At 49.9% G+C, this 18,168-nt stretch overlaps 1 protein-coding gene across 1 annotated transcript in view; it reads left to right on the top strand.

Annotated features, from left to right (window-relative positions):
- The first annotated feature begins 225 nt into the window (after positions 1–225).
- Positions 226–18,168, top strand: part of SCHIP1 (schwannomin interacting protein 1) — a 79,251-nt gene continuing 61,308 nt past the window's right edge. The window contains exons 1-4 of the mRNA XM_066193669.1: positions 226–249; positions 14,149–14,213; positions 15,140–15,220; positions 15,652–15,847. Coding sequence (XP_066049766.1) covers positions 241–249; positions 14,149–14,213; positions 15,140–15,220; positions 15,652–15,847 — 351 coding nt within the window. The 5' untranslated portion in view covers positions 226–240. The remainder of the gene's footprint in view (positions 250–14,148; positions 14,214–15,139; positions 15,221–15,651; positions 15,848–18,168) is intronic.

The raw sequence follows: 18,168 nt of genomic DNA on the forward strand, positions 1-18,168 counted from the left end.
GTTTTTCATCTCGCTGCCTGTGCGCTGCTCGCTCCCGCTCTGGCTCTTCCCATTTTTTATTCTTTCCTCCCCCCCCCCCCCCCCCCCCCCCCCCCCGCCGCGTCTCTCTTTGAGGTTTTTCTGGAGCCTTTCGAGCGAGCTCAACTCCGAGGCTGGCAGCTTCCCTGTCTCCGGCTCTTCCACGGGAGGCAGCGCCGGGAGGAGCCGCATTCCTGCCTCCTTTTCCTGGGAAACTTCACCATGCGGCTGGTAAGGGATTTCATTCCTCAAGGAACGCCCCGAGCTCCCTCCGATGCAGCTCCGGGATGGAGCAGCTCCCTCGGGAATAATCCAGGGAAGGAAGGGATGGCGGGGGTGTGGGATGATGCCCAGCGGGACGTGGATGTGACTCGCAGGCAGATTTCCTTAAGGAATCCGGGATGCGCCGGCACTTTTACCTTGGGAGGAGGAGGCTGGAGCAAAGGCGATGCCATTCCTGACGCGCTGTAAGTTTATTAGGGGAATTTATAAGGATTTATTAGGGCTGGGCTCTGTGCTCGGGAACGGGGGGAAGCATCTCCGGGTGATAACGATTCTACACAGCGCTTGGAAAAGATGCCTGAGGAATCTCAGGGAATCTCAGGGATTCTCAGGGATTCTCAGGGCCGGGCTGCTGTAGCAGAATTTCCCAGGATTTCTCCGCCTTTTCTCTTTTGGATGTGCAATTACTGGGGGAGGGGGGGGGGAAAAACGCGGCTGTGCTTCCTGCGGGGGGGAACAGCCCGCGGCTCTGAGCCTGGGAATTCCTCCGGGATTTCAGCTCCTGGCGATCCAAACCCTGGAACAGCCCGAGGATCCACGCAGGGCTCCTGGAGGCGGCAGTTCAGCTGTTTGTCAACATGGAAAAGCTCAGGGCTGGATCCCGATGAAGTCATCCCGGGAATGCTGCGGGACCAATCCGGGCTCCGGCAGTGGGCAGAGCGCTGAGATAATTCCTCGCTGCAGGATGGATTGATTGTTTGGTTGATTGATTGATTATTTTGGGGGTTCCTGCCGGAGTAGTTGTAGCAGGGCTGGCTGCATTGGGCAGCCAGGCTCTTCTCCCAGCACGTTGGAGCAGAGATTCCCTCAGGAGCAACTTCCACAGGGTGGTTCCTTCCATCCCAAACTCCATCCCCTCTGCCCTGGGCACAGACATCCCACGAGGCTTTTCCAAACCTCATTCCAAGGCAATCCACGGGGATGTGATGGATGGGAGTGACTGTGACAAACACCACAGGGTGGAAATTAAACAGGGAGAGTCGCTCAGAGGCAAGGCAGGGAGTTGGGAACGGCTCCTCAGGAATTCCAAGGGAATTGGGAGCCGAGCCTCGGGTGAGGATCCATCCCGCACATCCCATTCCTCACGGGAGGAGGAGGAAGCTGAACACGTTTGGGATTGCTGGAAATCAGCAAATACTGAATTCTCACGTCTCCCGTGCTGGGATTAATCCCAGATTCTCTGTTTTCCAGGATAACTTGTCACACACTGGAAACTCATTTGTTAAATTGCACAGGGTAAAAAAAAAAAAAAAAAAAAAAGGCTGCATTAGGAATGTCTCACTTACCTGGAGCCGAATATATTTGGGTTGCCTTTGCTGGTTCAAGTTTTTCAGCTTCCCAAAAGGCTGGGGAAGCTCTAGAGGAGTCTTTTAAGTCAAATAAATCCGGAAGAATTTCCATGAGCTGTAGGTGCTGGGATTCACTTCATGCTCCCAATGCAGCACTGTCAAACCTCTGGAATTGTGTCCAATACTTTTGTCCCCTGCTTTCCCTGAGTTTTCCAAGGCACAGACAGGATTGGAGTCCTTTCCCTGCTCTAAATCTCTTTAAAACTCGGATTTTCTGTCCTGAGGCTCCTGCGGGTCCCTGCTCTGGCACTTTGGGGATTCCTGGAATCCCAATAAAACCAGGGAGACTCTTTCTGTGCCCAAGGGCTAAAGCCTGGCTTTGTGTGCAAAAGCTCGTACAGACCTGAAATACAGGGAAGAGATCAAATGCCAGGGAATGTTTGTCCTTCCAGCAGTTTCCCTGGGTGCCAAAGAGAACACAGGAATAAATGACAGACCTGGCTGGGATGAGCTCTCTGAAGGGGAAGTTTTCCTGTTTCCGGGGGCATGTAGCTATTTTAAACACCCGTGTCTGTCAGTGTCCTGATTCCAGCTGGGAAATCAGGGAAAACTGCTGGGAAAACACAGCGAAGCCGATATTCCATATTTGCTACAGCTGGAAAAGCTGATTGCAGCATCCTGGATTCAGGTGGGCAGGGGAAGTGGAAAGACACCTCCAGGTGTTATCCCAGATTTCTGTGCTGTGCCCTGAGAACAGGGGCTGGGACCTGAATTCCAACTCACTCCTCTCCAACAGGATGGATGAGCAACTACAGGATGTGAATACAGAGAGTAAATAGAGAGAATAACTACAGAGAGTAAAATGATCCAGAGAAAACATGGAAATGTCTCCTGAAACGGGATCTCAGTCCAGGGTTTAGCTGGAATTTGGACAGCTCTGCTCATCCCCAGTTTTCAGCAGGATCTTGCTGTGGGGATGTTTCCATTCAGAAAGGTCAGAGCCTTGGAAGGGTCTAAAGAGTGGTTTTGAGGAAAAAACAGAGCTGGGAAAATATCCAGGAGCAAAAGGAATTCTCAGGGATTCTCTTTCTCTGTGAGACCTGGAGATTGGAGTAGGACAGTCCCTCATTTAAAGGGAGTGGAAACAGGAAAACTGTGGAGAAATGGGAATTTGAGACCCAATCTGACACTGAACTGGGCCACTGAACCCCTCCGGACAATCCAGGCTGAAATGTTGGGAACAGAATAGAGAGGAACTTCCATCCCTTAGGAATGGGAGATGATTTCCCAGGCAGTCCTGTTGGATTTTCCCAGCTGCAGGAACGCTGCCATTAGCTTTGTGTGTAAATCCAATTACATCCTCCAGTGTTTTTTTAGCATTTCCCTTGTTCATGACTAATTCATCTGCCCTCAATTTCACCAAAATCCAGCATTTTCTGTCAGGTTTCACTGAATCCTGGAGATCACCTGCAACTCTTCCCCCTCTGCTTTTCCCACATGAATAATAAAAGGGATTTTTTTGGGGGGGGGAGCTCTGGGAAGCTCTTTTCGAGCTGTGCAAGTTTTGCTCATTTGATTCCTGAAGGCTGCACATCCACATCCCTGATATCCAGGCAGGGGATTCATTTACATGCCATGGATGGCTCAGCCACCCCTCGACTGCTGGCATTTCGTCCCTGCTTTGGAATATTATTTACATTTATTAAAAAGCAGTTGGAGAATGTTCAACTTGGCGCCTTTTGAAACAATGTGGAGTGGCTGCTTTCAGAAAGACACAGACGAGGGTCTTTTATTAATTGATTCCCTGTTAATCCTTTAAGTTCCTTCAATTATCAAGTATTTAAAGTGGTTTTTACGTGCTAATAACTGAATGAGGAGTGTGGAGCCTTCCGTTTCTCCAGGTGCCTGAACTGCCAGGTGATTTGAAATCATCTCCTGCATTGTTTTCCCTCCCCACAAAACATCCCAAGCTTTTATCCCATCCCTTTCCTTGTCTCCCTGGAGGATCTCAATGAGGCCAGCAGTGCCTGAAGGGAATTTTCCATCGGGCAGGGATGTTGTGGTGGTGGTCATTGATTGGAATCCTGATGGAAAATTGCAAAGGGAGAGATGCCAAAGGAATCTGGGAATGCTGGTGGGGGTTTAGGCTCAGCCTAAATGGGGGGAGGTGTCTTTGTAAGCCCCGCTCAGGATTATTTGAGGTCAGCGTTTCAGCAGCTGATTTGTGTCCAACTCCTCATCCCAAAATTCTGCTGAAAACAGGATCTGCCTGCGCCTAAAAATTCAGACCCAAATTGCGTGTAATTAAAATTAAACCAGCGTTCAAACTGCAACTATATCCCAGGCAAAACAAACCTGAATTATCCGTTTACAAGCGCAGTTGCTGATGGAAAACGATCCTGATAATTCAGTGTGGGCACGAAACGCAACTGGTTTTAAAGGGATTGTGACTTTGGGCAAACTCATCTTTCATGGGAAAAGGGAAAGGAGGGGAATCTCTCCCTTAGTCCAGGAAACAGCAGCAGAGGGATGTCACTGGAGCAGGGGATTTCATGGATGTTGTGCAAAGGAAAAGCTCCTTCCTCCTCGGGTCTAGGATTTGAAGGAAGGATCCTGAGGGTTGTAATTAAAAGTGGAGCAGAGGGTGATGGACGTGATTCCCACTGAGGAGCACCTGGGAATTTTTTCCTGGCAGAAAGTTGACGGGAATTCACCATCAGGACAGAACAAACCAGGCGGGGGGGATGGAATTGCACTGGGAGCAGCCTCTGAATATTCCAAGGCAAATTTTAATTGAAAATACGGCCTTAATAGTGTGGAATTCCATCATGAGGGGGTGCAGGCATTCCCTGCCTGGGCATGAAGTGGCCTCAGACTTGTGGGGCCCGTCACAACCCCACAAATAACGGAATTAAGGAATTTAGCATCTGGCATTCCTAAACACGAGTTCTGACGGTGGAAACGGGGCTCAGGGAGCCCAAAGCAGTGGCAAAATGAATGAAAAATTAATTCTCTCCTCTAACGGGCAGAGCAGGCCACAAACACTTGGTGCAGAAATGAAAAGGCATTAATTGAGACGTAAGACACACAAATGTTTGGAGACATTTCTTGGGGTGCTGACAGATTAAAAGCAGCACTGTTGCAGTTTGTTGCTGTTTTCAGCACCCCGGAGGGCTGCAGCCCGAGGGGTTTGGGTCCCTCGGGTCCCTCCCCGGTGCCAAGTGGACAAAGGGATGTTCAGTGTTGGCCAGGCTCAGCGCAGGACCCGTGCCAGGGGTGGGAATGGCCCCACGGTGCCACCAAACGGATGGAGGCAAGGCAGGATCTGGGGAACGTGTGTTTTAGTGGGATTATTTGGGGATTCAGGCTCCTCTTGTGGGGTTCTCTGGTGGAAGGATCTGTTTGCGTTCCGTGTTTGCCAGCGCGTTTCTGCTCCCGGTGCTTCCGTCTCTTCCTGGCTGTGTTTTGGGACAGAAACTTGTGTTTGGTATAAGCTGGAGCCTCTGGAAGGTGAATAATTAATTTATTTTTGGCAGGAGGGGTTGCATCCCAAGTGACCAGGCATGTTTGGGATCAACGTGTGCGCTGTGAATCCCAAAGAGGCGATTCCAGCTCTCAGCCCGGCTTCAGTTGGGGAAAAAGAGATTAATTGGCCATGGATTGCTTCAACCTTCTTGGAACAGCCCCAGAGTTGTGTTTGTCCTTGTGGGAAAATCCAATTTTGCCACCAGGAGCTCTCCTTGACCTTCTCACTCCAGAGCAGCTGGTGGAGTTCACTGCAGTGGTGCTGTTTGGAGCACATTCCCCTGGGAATCATTATTTCCATGAGGAAATATTTCAGGTTTCAGCTCTTCCCCGTGCCATGGCTCAGGCAGGGTTTTCCAGAGTCACCTGCAATTCCTGGGCACTGCCCAGCCCTGGAAATCAAACCCCACAGTGTGTTGGGCTGTAATTCATGCCAGGCAGCAGATTTTAAATTATGCAGATTGCTGTCTGCGCCGGATCTGCCATCTGGAAAAAATTCTGCGTGCAAAAATCTGTCGGGGCAAGGCAAGGGACGAGGGATCACTGGGAAGGAAGAGCTGATGGAATAAAGACAAGCTGCTCCCAGAAAATTGATTCCCCTGCTCCAGTCCAGTGGCAAAGCTGCTGTTCTGTAGGAACCAGATTAATGTGGTAGGGATGGAGTAATTGTTTAAGGCTGCTTCAGAGCTGGAAAAATTCCTTGTCAAGATGGATAAGATGCAGGTTAGAAGGGCAAGGATGGGACAAGGGAAGGGTGGTACATCCAGAGCTGGAGGTGGGCAGGGATCAGCAAGGGATCCAGGGATCCCTTTCACTGATTCAGGGATCTGTGAAAGGGTGGGGCTGAGAGAAGAGACGTGGCCTGGAAATTCTGGGGCACAGGATAAGTCCTGGAGCCATCCAACCTGGAATATTTCTGTAAGAAATGGGACTTGGAGAGGTTAAAGGCTGCAGGATTTGCTGCCTCTCCAGTGCTGGATCTCAGGGAAAGGTTCTTCCCCTGAGGGGTGGTGGGCACTGAACAAGGAATGGGAACATTCCCAAACCTGCCCGAGCTCCAGGAGCATTGGGACAACACTCCCAGGGACGCACAGGGTGGGATTGTTGGGGTGTCTGTGCAAGGCTGGATGATCCTGGTGGTCCCTTCCAGCTGAGGATATTCCAGGATTCTTTATTATCCACCAGAGCGGACTTGTGTGCCTCCTTCTGTCCCAAAGCCTCCTGTGGCAGGAGGAATGTCCACCTTGGGCTTCCATCACCTCCTGGGTGAATTTTTGGGGTGATCACTCCCTTTTTGAGCAGGACTTGCCTTTCCTTGTGCCCCCAGGATGTCCTCAGGTAAAACTCTGCAGAGCCAAAATCAGAAATCAATGTTGGTGGGGGTCAAGGACTTGTGGAACTCCCTGGGAAGGCAGAGAGTTCTCCACACCCTCACAAATCCAAAACCTCCTGGCTTTCCAAGCCCCCTTCCCGTGGGGGTTTGTGTCCTCTGGGCCTCCTGGTGCCCTCAGTCTGGGGGAGCAGCAGCAGCAGCGCCGTCTCCTTCGTCATGAGAGCAGCACGGGCTGTGTCTGGTGACACGAGGCAGAGCAGTAATTCCAGAAATCTGCATCACATTTCACTCTCTGCTCCTGCAAAGGATCCTGAGCACGCTGCCAGGGCTGTGGAGAGACCCCTGGCTGCCTGCACTCCCATTAACTCCACAGGCACGGCGTTAATTTGGAAAAATAACACTTGGAGGCTGTCAGGGACGCTCCATAAAACCCCTGCCAGCTCCTGCTGCAATGCAGACACAAAACAAATGGTTCCCATTTCAACTTGGCACGCTGTAACCCCACCGAGCTGACTTCCCAGGACAAACTGCTGCCATGGAATTGTATTCCCACCAGAGGCACGAGATCCTGTTTAACAAGCATCACACAGCCCTGTGCATTCCTGGTTATTTGTGTGATGAAGGAGGAAACTCTTCGGTGCTGGTTTATTTTTGCTCGCCGTCCTCATAACTGAGCTGGGAGTGTTTTTTCTCTTTCCATGGAGATGGGATATTGGGAAGGAATTCCTCCCTGGGAGGGTGGGGAGGGGCTGGGATGGAATTCCCAGAGGAGCTGTTGCTGCCCCAGATCCCTGGAAGTGTCCAAGGCCAGCTTGGATGGGGCTTGGAGCAGCCTGGGACAGTGGAAGTTGTCCTGGGTGGAATGGGATGGGATTTAAGATGCCTTCCAACCCAAACCATCCTGGGATTCTCCAGCAGGAGAGTTTGGCCCTCAGGAGTTCCTCAGGGATGGCACAGCTTTACAGTCCTGGTGCTTTGGTGTTTTTTGTTGGTTTCTTCTGTCCAAAAAAATGGATTTTTCAATGAGGAAGTGGTCACTGAACCAGGGATCCAGCTGATACTCCTGGGCTTAATCCCTAAATTTAGGGCTCATGTTTTATGGTGGTTTAAATGCTTTACATGGGATGGAGAACTGTGGACTTCCAATTCCCCCATCCCAGCTGCGTGTCCCACTGGAGAGCCCAGCACAGGGATGGAAGGGATGGAATTCCCTCCCGTGACAGGAACACACCCAAACACCCCAGCAGCCAGAGCATCCCCGCATCATTTCCAACACTGAGCTTTGCCTGGCTCGCAGAGATCACAAAGCACCACCCACCTTCCCTTCCCTTCCCTTCCCTTCCCTTCCCTTCCCTTCCCTTCCCTTCCCTTCCCTTCCCTTCCCTTCCCTTCCCTTCCCTTCCCTTCCCTTCCCTTCCCTTCCCTTCCCTTCCCTTCCCTTCCCTTCCCTTCCCTTCCCTTCCCTTCCCTTCCCTTCCCTTCCCTTCCCTTCCCTTCCCTTCCCTTCCCTTCCCTTCCCTTCCCTTCCCTTCCCTTCCCTTCCCTTCCCTTCCCTTCCCTTCCCTTCCCTTCCCTTCCCTTCCCTTCCCTTCCCTTCCCTTCCCTTCCCTTCCCTTCCCACAGCCAGAGCTGATCTCCCTGGGAAGCCTTTCCTGTGGGAGCCGTGATTTGACCTTTACCAGCTCCAGCACCCCCTGGCAAAGGCAGCAGGAGAACACCCAGCCCCAATAGTTGTATTTTTTTAGCAAGCCAGATTGTGACAGATCCCTCCTGCGAATGCTGCAGCTGCCAGAGGTCCAAGCACAGCATTTCAGCAGCGTCTCCAACGTAACATTTCCAGAACGTTTCCTTCCAGCTCCCCCCCTCACCCCTCCACACACAGAACCCACAGGAATGTGACTCCTTGTGCCCGTTTGACCTTTTCTGCTGCTCTCCAGTCGATGAAGTTCACTCCTGTGACCTCGGTGCAGCTCGGCAGAGGCTCTGTGTTGTTTCAGTGGTGTCCCTGACATTCCTGTAGCATTAAACCTGGAAAAAGAAAAAAAAAGAAAAGAAAAAGAAAGGGACGTTTCACTCTCAGGCTCGGCTGTGAAAGGTCTTTGGTGTCACTGTGAACTTTGAGAATTAAAGGTGTTCAAAAGGCAGCTGGGAAAGAAGAGATTTAATCAGCGAGACGCTGCCATGGGGGAGCCCAGGGGCTCTGCCTTGCTTTTTGGATGGCAGGAAAGTTCAAAGCTCTGGGGAATTGAGTTTCTGTCCTCCCTGCCCCTTGGATGGAGACCTTTCAAAGGAAGGGGTTTGTTGTTACTTTTTGTGACGTTTGAATTCAGTTTTGCTCTCGGAAACCCAAAGCGGAGGCTCCTTCCTGGCAGGGACTGCAGGGAGAGCAGACAGTGAGGGAAGGGGGGCTCCTCGTCACCTTTGGGGGTTCTTTCACTCTGAATAATTATGCAGCATTTTGGTTTAGCGGGGAGAAAGGTCCTGGAAGGGCAACAAAGCTGATGTAATTCCGCCCCCTTCCCGTGGCCAGGGCCTCCTCCTTCCATTATCCCAGGTATTGTTTGCGAACGCTGGGATTTGATTTGGTTTTTTGATCTGATCTTGAGATGTCTGGGAGTTGAGACCTTTAATTTCCTGTCCTGGTGGATGTGTCTTTGAAACTCTCCTAGGGATGTGTGTCTGCAGGAAACTGAGTCTGGGGAAAGGCCCCTTCCCTCTGTAAAGATGCAGCAAAAGCCTCAGCCAGGGAGGGCAGAATTAACAACCCAATCAAGCCAAGAGTGTTTAATTCATCTGACTGAATTTACCGAGGATGCTGCAGGTCCTGGCATCACCTTCACAGCAAAGAAATGCAGGAGCAGGAGCAGCTGCTGCAGAAAACCAGGATTTTGGCTCTGTGACTGAAGAATCAAACTCCCCTGGAAAGGCTCAGCTGGGATTATTTGCTCTTTGCTCTCGGCTGAGCAGCACCAGGAGCAGTTTTATCTCTCAGCAACTTGTTTAAAAACTCTAAATATATAGATTTTGGTCACAATGGATGCTCCCACAAAGTCAGGTGGGGTTTTAATCGTTATTTTATTATTATTTTATACATCTTTATATAAATGAGTGTGGCAGGTTTCACTTGGAGAGCAATGCAGAAAAATCAGAGTTGGGGCTGGGAGTTGTGTAGAAAAGCTGGGAGGAATCGAAGCTTTCCCAGCTTTTCGGGATGGAGCAGCCACTGAAATTAGAGGGAAGAAAAATTGGATGAGGCATTGAACGAGTTCCCCTGGCAGGTCCTGTGAGCTCAGGAGCAGGATTAAGGAGAGCTGGAGATTTGGGAAGCAAAGCTCAGTTTTAGTCCGTCTCCAGCAATTCTGATTGACTTCTCCCGCCTCTCGTTCCTCAGGGCAAAATCCAAACTGCTCCAGAGACGATTTCATTTCCACTGCCTGTTAAATATCAGGATATTTCTTTATTAGAATGAGGTTGGTGGGAACGTTGGGTGTTTGTGGCTGAGCTCAGGGAGATGAATTAATGGCACCTCCATTAATGCCGTGGTTGGGATGACAGCTGGAAATAAAGCCCCACCTGCCTATTTTTTTCCCAAAGTGCTGTTGAAAAATATCCGGAGGTTTATGTGGAATTCAGGAATCCAGCTCTGCCCCGACATCTCAGCGCTGGGATGACATTCCCATGGATTTTCCACAGAAGTAGCCACAGCAATGCTAATTTGGGAGCAGTCTGGGGAGCAAACTCAGAGTGCCAGAACAAGACTAATCCCCCTCTGTGTTTTCTCTAATAAAAGGGAAGAACGCTAAATAATTAACGTCAACAAATGAAAACTAATTTGCCAATTTTTAATTCTTCCCCCCATTGCGTGATCCCTGTTAATGAATAATTTACCAGCCAGTGATGAATATAAAAATGAAAGGATTTCCCTGGGGTCTGCTGTGTTCTCTGAACATCCAGGATAACTGTTTAGATATCCATAGATACGTGGGGGTTTTTTAAAGAGTAAAAAACAACCCCAGAGAAAACAGCATTCAGCGGGAACCAGGCAGGAATAAAAAGAGTTGCAGCCTCCAGAGGTTTTCCCATTTCCTTCTAGACCTGAGATCATTTGTCTGAGGCTGTCTGTGAATTATTCATACCAAGTGCAGCTCTTTGCTTTCCCAGATTGGATGTGACCAGTTTCCATCTCAGGGCTTCCCGTGATTTTTTTGTTGTTGTTGTTGTTTGTTTGCATTTCAGCTTTTCCTGGGATGCCCTTTTTTTATCCCAAAGCTCTGCTGGGTGCTGGGGGATTCTGTTAAACATCCAGAACCTGCTCTGTGCTCAATGCCCAGCACTTCCCACAGCACCTGAGGCAGCTGTGGGAATGGGAATGGGAATGGGAATGGGAATGGGAATGGGAATGGGAATGGGAATGGGAATGGGAATGGGAATGGGATAGCTGAGGAGCTGAGAAACCTCAGGAATGATGCCGTGGTTCTGCTTTGACTTTGGAGTATGACCTCCAAGGGAAAAGTGTCATTTCAGCTCTGGGTTGGTTTTAAGGGTCCTGCGCATCCCAAGCCCTGTGTCAGATTAGCAGGAGAATCCCAGTCTGTGGAAGTGTCCCTGCTCACGGCAGGTGATGGAATGAGATGGGATTTGAGATCCCAGGTCAAAACCCTTCTGCTTCAGCTGCCACTTGAAACCTGCTTAGGTTTGGTTGTGTTAAATGGGATTGGGAAAAGAGATCCAGGACTGGGAAAACAGATCCAGGATGGGGATGAACAGACCCAAGATCGGGATGAACAGATCCAGGATTGGGATGAACAGATCCATGCTGAGAAAAGAGATTCAGGACTGGAAAAACCGATCCAGGACTGGGAAAAGAGATCCAGGATTGGTAAAACAGACCCAGGATGGGGCAAAGAGATCCAAGATTGGGAAAACGGACCCAGGATTGGGAAGACAGACCCAGGATTGGGATGAACTTCAGTGTGTGCCCCAAGGCTTCCTTGGAGTTCTATGCCCCACCAGCCTCCAACATGAGCAGCATCTCCACATCCCATGGACACTGGGGGCAGTCTCACGCCATGGAATTCCAGACTGGTTTGGTGGGAAGGAGGAGGAGGAGAGATGAGTTCCACCTGCAGCTGAGTTCCCATGGCTTTTCCTGCTGCTCGGCACCAGAGAGGCGTACTTTGAGGAGGAGCACGCATGGCTCGCTGCTGTCGCTGTTTCCTGGCCTCGCCCCGATTTGTGAGGAGCCACCCCGATGTTCCTGAGGAGACATCCTGATGTTTGTTTGTGAGGAGCCATCCAGGTGTTTGTTCCCGAGGAGCCATCCCGGTGTCTGTGCGGAGCCATCCCGGTGTTTCCGCGCTCCAGGCGAGGAGCGGCGCTGCCGCACACGGGATGCTGTTGCGGAGCAACTGCCCGCAATTAAAAACATCTCCGGGGCCGGCGGCGGCGGCCGGGAGCGGAGATTTCCCTGCTCGGCACCCATGGGATTTTCTTCCCATGGCCAGAATCCCGGGATCACCCAGGCTGGAAATGCCCTCCAGGGTTCAACCAGTGTCCGATCCCCGCCTTGGCACTGAGTGTCACCTCCAGGAATTCCTTGGACACCTCCTGGGATGGGCACTCCAAACCTCCCTGGGCACTTTCAAGGCCTGAGCACCCTTTCCATGAAAAAATTCCTGCTGCTGTCCACCCTGAGCCGCCCCTGGCCCAGCCTGGGATGTTCCCTCTCCTCCTGTCCCTGTTCCCTGGGAGCAGAGCCCAATCCCAGCCCGGCTGTCCCTCCTCTCAGGGAGTTGTGCAGGGCCACAAAGCCTCCTCCACCCTCCAGACTCCTCAGGTTTCCTCCTAAAATCCCAGGAAGAAAAGAACGTAGAAATAATTTTTTTTTTCATAGGTGGGATTGTTATTTTTTACAGGAACATTCTGATTCCCAAAGGAGTTCATCCCTCTTTTGTGGGAATAAGACATTCCCCCGTGCTGGAAAGCTGAAAATTGGATTAATAGATTTCCTTTCCGTTTTCAAACACTCCTCTGTTGTTGTCACTAAAATGAACAGGCTCAGGAGCTACAAAAAGATCTTCCTGATTTTTTTCTGGGGAAAACCCCTCCCCTGGGAATTCAGAAATGGATCTGTCATGTGAGATTTCCCTCCGCCTTCCCCTCCCTGCCGTACCGGAATTCACCTTGTCTGCATTCCAATCTCCTGGTATTCCTCTCCAAAATAATCCAGACCCAAGTGTGTAGTGCAATTAAAGCAATTAAAAAAATGAAAAAAACCCTATAAAATTAACAAACCCCAGGATGGTGGACATGCTCAGGCTGAAAAATAATTAATGGACAAACGGAATGAGCACGTTCAGGACTAGGAAAAGACACTTCAGGTTGCTCTGAATGTGCTCCTCAAGCTTTCCTGGATTTTTTCCCCCTCGCTGTCTCTATGTCTGGAGCTGCCCGATCCCTGCCCACGTCTGTATCCAGCGGAAGGAGGGAAAGGAAAAGCCCAGGAAGTCTCAAACTTTATTTGTTTTGTCTGTAGTCAGAGAGACGCCGTAACTAATCCGTGTTCCAACAGCAGTGTGGATCCCTTCCAGTTTAATTCCCTGGAGATCCCGGGTCACTCCGTGTAGGATGTGGAGCTGGGGGTGGCTGTCCCTGTCCCCTCAGTGTCCCCGCAGCCTCCAAGCCCTTTTCCACGGGCTCAGCACCACGGGCAGCTCCATAAATCGCCCTGCGAGGAGCCCCGATCGATATTCCGCAGCTAATGACGCCCAAGTGAAATTAGGATCGATTTCCTGTCTCCTCCTCTTCCCAGTCATGCAGATTTCGCTGCGCCCCTTCCAGAGCCGCCTTTGATCCCGGCTTTTAGAGGCACTGCCCTGTGATGTTTAATCCAGAAGAGTCAAAAAACGTCACAGCCAATTTTGGCTTTTGCTTTTTTTTTGTTCTCTGTCGGGTCTTCACCCCGGGTTAATGGAAAATTATGTCAAACACCAGGAGTGATTTATGGAAGTCAGGCAGCTTTTGGCACCCTGAGCTATGGATAAAGTCAACTGCACATTGTTTTCACATTCTGAGTTACTGTGCCCAGCTCTGGAGGAGGCTGGAAAAACTGCCAGAGGGAAAATGTGGGAGAAGGAAAGGTGGTGTGGTTATCTCTGAACTGAGCTGGGACTCAAAAAAGTTCCATTATTTAAAGCCAAACGTCCGTGCTGAACGCCAGGGATGGGTTTTTCCTGGGAATTACCACGGATGTGGGGATTCCCAGCTCCACATCTGCCACATTAAACTGGGGCCACCTCTGCTGCTGGAACAGGAACTGGGGCAGCCTGGAAATCTCTTAATGAAGAGCCTGATTAGGTTTTGATTGCAGAACAAAGGGAGCAGGAGCTGCTTGCTCTTCCCAAAACCATCTCCGGAATCAAAGACATCCAAGATGGGAAAGAAAATGTGTCTCTTTTACTCTGTGTATTGGTTTTGTAGCTCTGATATTTCCTTTCAAACTTGTGCTGGATTATCAATAAAATATCGGTTTCTTTGTCATTATTATGGATTTCTAAGTTTGAAATCTCACAGATGGCACCTGAGGGATTGGGGTTTTTGGGGGTTGGCACAAAACTTGGTTTGTCTTGAGGCTGGGAGGGAATCTCCAAGGGCTTTCCATAAAAATAATGATTTTTTTTTTCTCTCTCTCTGTTCTTGCAGGAAGAACTCAGGAGGCTCCAGCACACCCTGGAACAGGTCAATGATGGCAAAGACTCACTCCAAAGGTAAATGTGCCTTTTCCAAAATATCCCCCCCCATGAGAAAGTGACATGGATTTTCCAAGGCGTGAAACCTTTGTTGAGGGATCATCTTTGTCACAGACAATATCCCAAATTTTGCCTTTCTCCCATAAACAATCCCTATTTTTATCTACAAGAGGATAATTTCTGACAACGATATCGCTAAGCGCCCAGTAAAGTCTCAAAATAACTCCACAGGTTGGGATCTGATCTCCCAAATTTCCCTGCCAGGAGCTGCCATTCAATCCATGCTGCTGCTCCCATCCAAGGCAGTGCTCCCAGCTGCTGGATTTGGATGTTCCAGCATTTTCAAACTGCTTTCCTCAAGCCACCAGCTCCCAGCAGCAACTCCTCGGCCGTCATTTATTACAAAGAATTTGTTCTTCGCTCCCCCCTGTGGCTTTTGCTGCTGTAACTCATTTGCTGCCAGCATTCCCATTGTTCCTTTCCATTTCCCTCTCCAGGTTGTTTTTTTTTTTTTTTTCCCAGTGTGGCCATGGGGATGGAAGTTAATTTAGCAGGAATATCTGTTAGATTTGCCGGGGTGTTTTTTTTGTTTTGGTTTTGGTTTTGGTTTTTTTTTTTTTTTTAATTTCCAGCAGCTTTTTTGCTGGCTGTGCCTGTCCCTGGAGCTGTGGCAGCTGGGAGATTTAAAACAGGGATTCAGGCAGGTTCCCACTGGGAAACTGGATCCAAATTCCCTTTTTTTTTTTTTTTTTTTTTTTTTTTTTTTTTTTTTTTTTTTTTGTTGGGAGCTGGACACAGAGATCCAGATAACTTCCTCCAAGGACAGCAACACCTTCTGATCAGCAGCTCTTGTTTGTTCCTGTCCAGATTATGGAATTCATCCAGAGGATTGCAGGAATGTCAGGCTAGAACACGTTAAACTCATTTCCTTTTCTTTTCTGTAGCCATCAGCTCACCATGGATGAAGAAAATAATATCCAGGAATATCCTATCAACCTCCAGCCCTTGGAATCCAAAGTGAAAATGTGAGTAAGGAAAAGCCCTGGGTCTGCCTTGGAATGCAGCTGAGGGTGTCTAATTCCTGAGCTGCAGGATCCACACTGGATCCATCCTGGGTTTCTGTGTAGCTGGATAAAAGAGCTTCCAATTAGCAAATTAATTAAGTTCTCTATTTTTAAGAATGTGGAGCTGAGAACATTGGGATTGTTCAGCCTGGAAAAAAAGAGAAGGCCCCAAAGTGACCAAATTGATCTACAAGGTCCTTTCCAACCTGAACCACTCCAGAATTCCCTGGTTCTCCCTAATAAATATCCTAAATTATCCCAGCAGTGCCTGATACAAACCCTACAGAGGCAGCTCCACGTGATCCTTCTCCAGATAGGAACACAAAATGCAGGAACCCCCGGTCCCAGTGTTTAGAGCCAGGGATGTGGACTGAAATCCTTTATTCCCTCAGCATCCAGCGAGCATGGCGTGAGCACCTGCAGCGCCAGGACCTGTCTCCATCCCCGGAGTTACGGGACAAGCACAGCCCATCCCCAACATCCCCAACAACGTCCCCAACAACGTCCCCAACGTCACCAAGGTCGCCGGCCTCGGGCAAGATGAGCAGGTCCATCAGCATGAACACCTTCTCCGACAGCAGCACCCCCGTGAGTCCACCTGGAATTCCTCCTTTTCCCTTTGTTGGCTTCCTCTTGGGGTTTGGGATAAGTGAAAGCTCAGCTGTGGGGTCACCGGGTTGTTAATGGGTTAAAAAGGGAATTTTCGGTGTCTCAAATGAGCTCCAGGCAGAGGTCCCTCTTGTTGGCTCATCAGGATGTGAGACTGTGGAAATCAGACCTGGGTTTCAGCAGATTTCGGAGGTGTTTTCGCTGGAAAAAAGATTGTTCCAAGTGGTTTTGTGTCCTGTGTGTCTAGGATATTGTGTTCCCAAAAACCCCCTCAAACTGTGATGCTTTTCATGCAAAGAAATGTGGTTTCTTGGTTGATTTTTTGGGGTTGTTTTGTTGGTTGAGTTTTATATTTGCTAAGAGAGACTTGGAGAAGTTGATTTAGGGGAATCAAAATTAAATTTGATTTTGGAATAAATATTCCGCCTTGATCAGCAGCTGGAGGCTGCATTTCTCTTTTTAAGGTCTCCCTAAATAAACCCCAAACACAGACCTCATTTTTGGAATACAAACAGCTCTGTGACTGTCTCTGAATTGGGACTTTTAGGTTTCCAACAGGTTTATTTTGGAACACGGTGCTTGACAGAATTTAATAAAATATTCCTGAGGGTTTATTTTTAGCTGGGAGCTGGAGAGCAGAAGGATAAAGTGGGTTGGAATATTGGGTTGGACACTGATGTTTCATGGATTAAAGGGGTTTGGTTCCTTTACTTAGAGGAATAAATTAGGATATAAACCTGGATCTGCCGCTGGAATCTGCTTCCACCAGAGGTCCCTCGTACCCTGCGCAGGGACGCTCCCGGGTGCTCCGGAGCTTCCCCAGCACTAATCCCGTTCAGAAAACGAGATTTTGGGATGTCTGGGAGTTCAGTAAGAGCATCTGGGAGTTCTGTATTTGTGGGGAGCCTTGCCATGGAGAGGACTGAGGGAACGGGCGGAATGTCAGAGCTCGAGGGATGAGACGGGAAATGGAGAACTCTTGTTTGGCTGCTGCTTTGTAGCAAAGCAAGGTTTGTGTGTGGGTGCAGTACAAAGAGTTTTTTAACTGTTGGAAAAGATGTGTCATTGATCACTGATCAGGTTATGGTATGAGGAGCACGCAGGTTGTCCTCACTTCCTTTTTTTTCCTTTTGCGTGTTAATTTCTGCTAAAAAGAAATTAGAAGACAGACGCATAACAGATTTGAAATGATGTTCTTGCTTGTAAATGTTTGAATTTTTGTTACTGTGTGGAAAAGTGCCAAAACTTCCAATCCTGGGTGGGCTTCTGCTTTTTTCCTCCAAAATCACTGATTGGTTTGGGATGGAAGGGGCTTTAAAGATCATCTCATTCCCTGCCATGGGCAGGGACACCTTCCAGTGTCCCAGGCTGCTCCAAGCCCTGGCCTTGGACAATTCCAGGGGTCATGGGGCAGCCACAGCTTCTCTGGGCACCCTGTGCCAGGGCCTCCCCACCCTCCCGGCCAGGAATTCCCTCCCAATATCCCATCTAAATTTCCACTCCTTCAGCTTGAATCCATTCCCTTGTTCTGTCACTGCAGTTTCCAATGAAGTCTCTCCACATCCTCGTGTCCCCATTCAGATTCTGGGAGGAGCGCTGAGCTCTGCACAAAACTTCCTCTTCTCCAGGCTGAAAAACTCCAACTTTTCCAGCCTGTCTCCATAGGGAAATCTCCAGTCCTCTCAACAACTTCATGCCCTGTTCTGGGCTTGCTCCAACACTTCCACGTCCTTCCTACTGTGGGGACACCAGATCTGGGTGCAGCATTCCAGGCGGGGTCTCAGGAATCATTCGGTGTCCAGGAGGATGTGTTACCCTGCTCCCACCTGCCCGGGAGAGGAGCAGAGTTCCCGGCATGGGTGGCGGGGTCTCAGGAATCATTCGGTGTCCAGGAGGATGTGTTACCCTGCTCCCACCTGCCCGGGAGAGGAGCAGAGTTCCCGGCATGGGTGGCGGGGTCTCAGGAATCATTCGGTGTCCAGGAGGATGTGTTACCCTGCTCCCACCTGCCCGGGAGAGGAGCAGAGTTCCCGGCATGGGTGGCGGGGCTCGGGCGTTCAGCACCGCGGACAGCGGCGCGGTTCTCCCGCTCCCCGGCCGGGACTCGGGGCTCGCTGCCCTTTAACGCGGATCTTACCCCAAGCCCATCACTCCTGACCTCCCACCCTGGCAGAGCACCTCTTGTCCTCTCCTAAAAAATCATTGGGTTGCTCATGAGAATGGCACGAACTGATTCCGTAAAATTCCCATTTTCCAAGTGCTCCAACAGGCAACTTTCTACCAAGAAATGCTTTTTTTTA

Source organism: Chamaea fasciata, unplaced genomic scaffold (assembly GCF_029207755.1).
Source record: "Chamaea fasciata isolate MVZ Bird 193981 ecotype frontalis unplaced genomic scaffold, bChaFas1.0.hap1 SCAF_11, whole genome shotgun sequence".
NCBI lineage: Eukaryota > Metazoa > Chordata > Aves > Passeriformes > Sylviidae > Chamaea > Chamaea fasciata.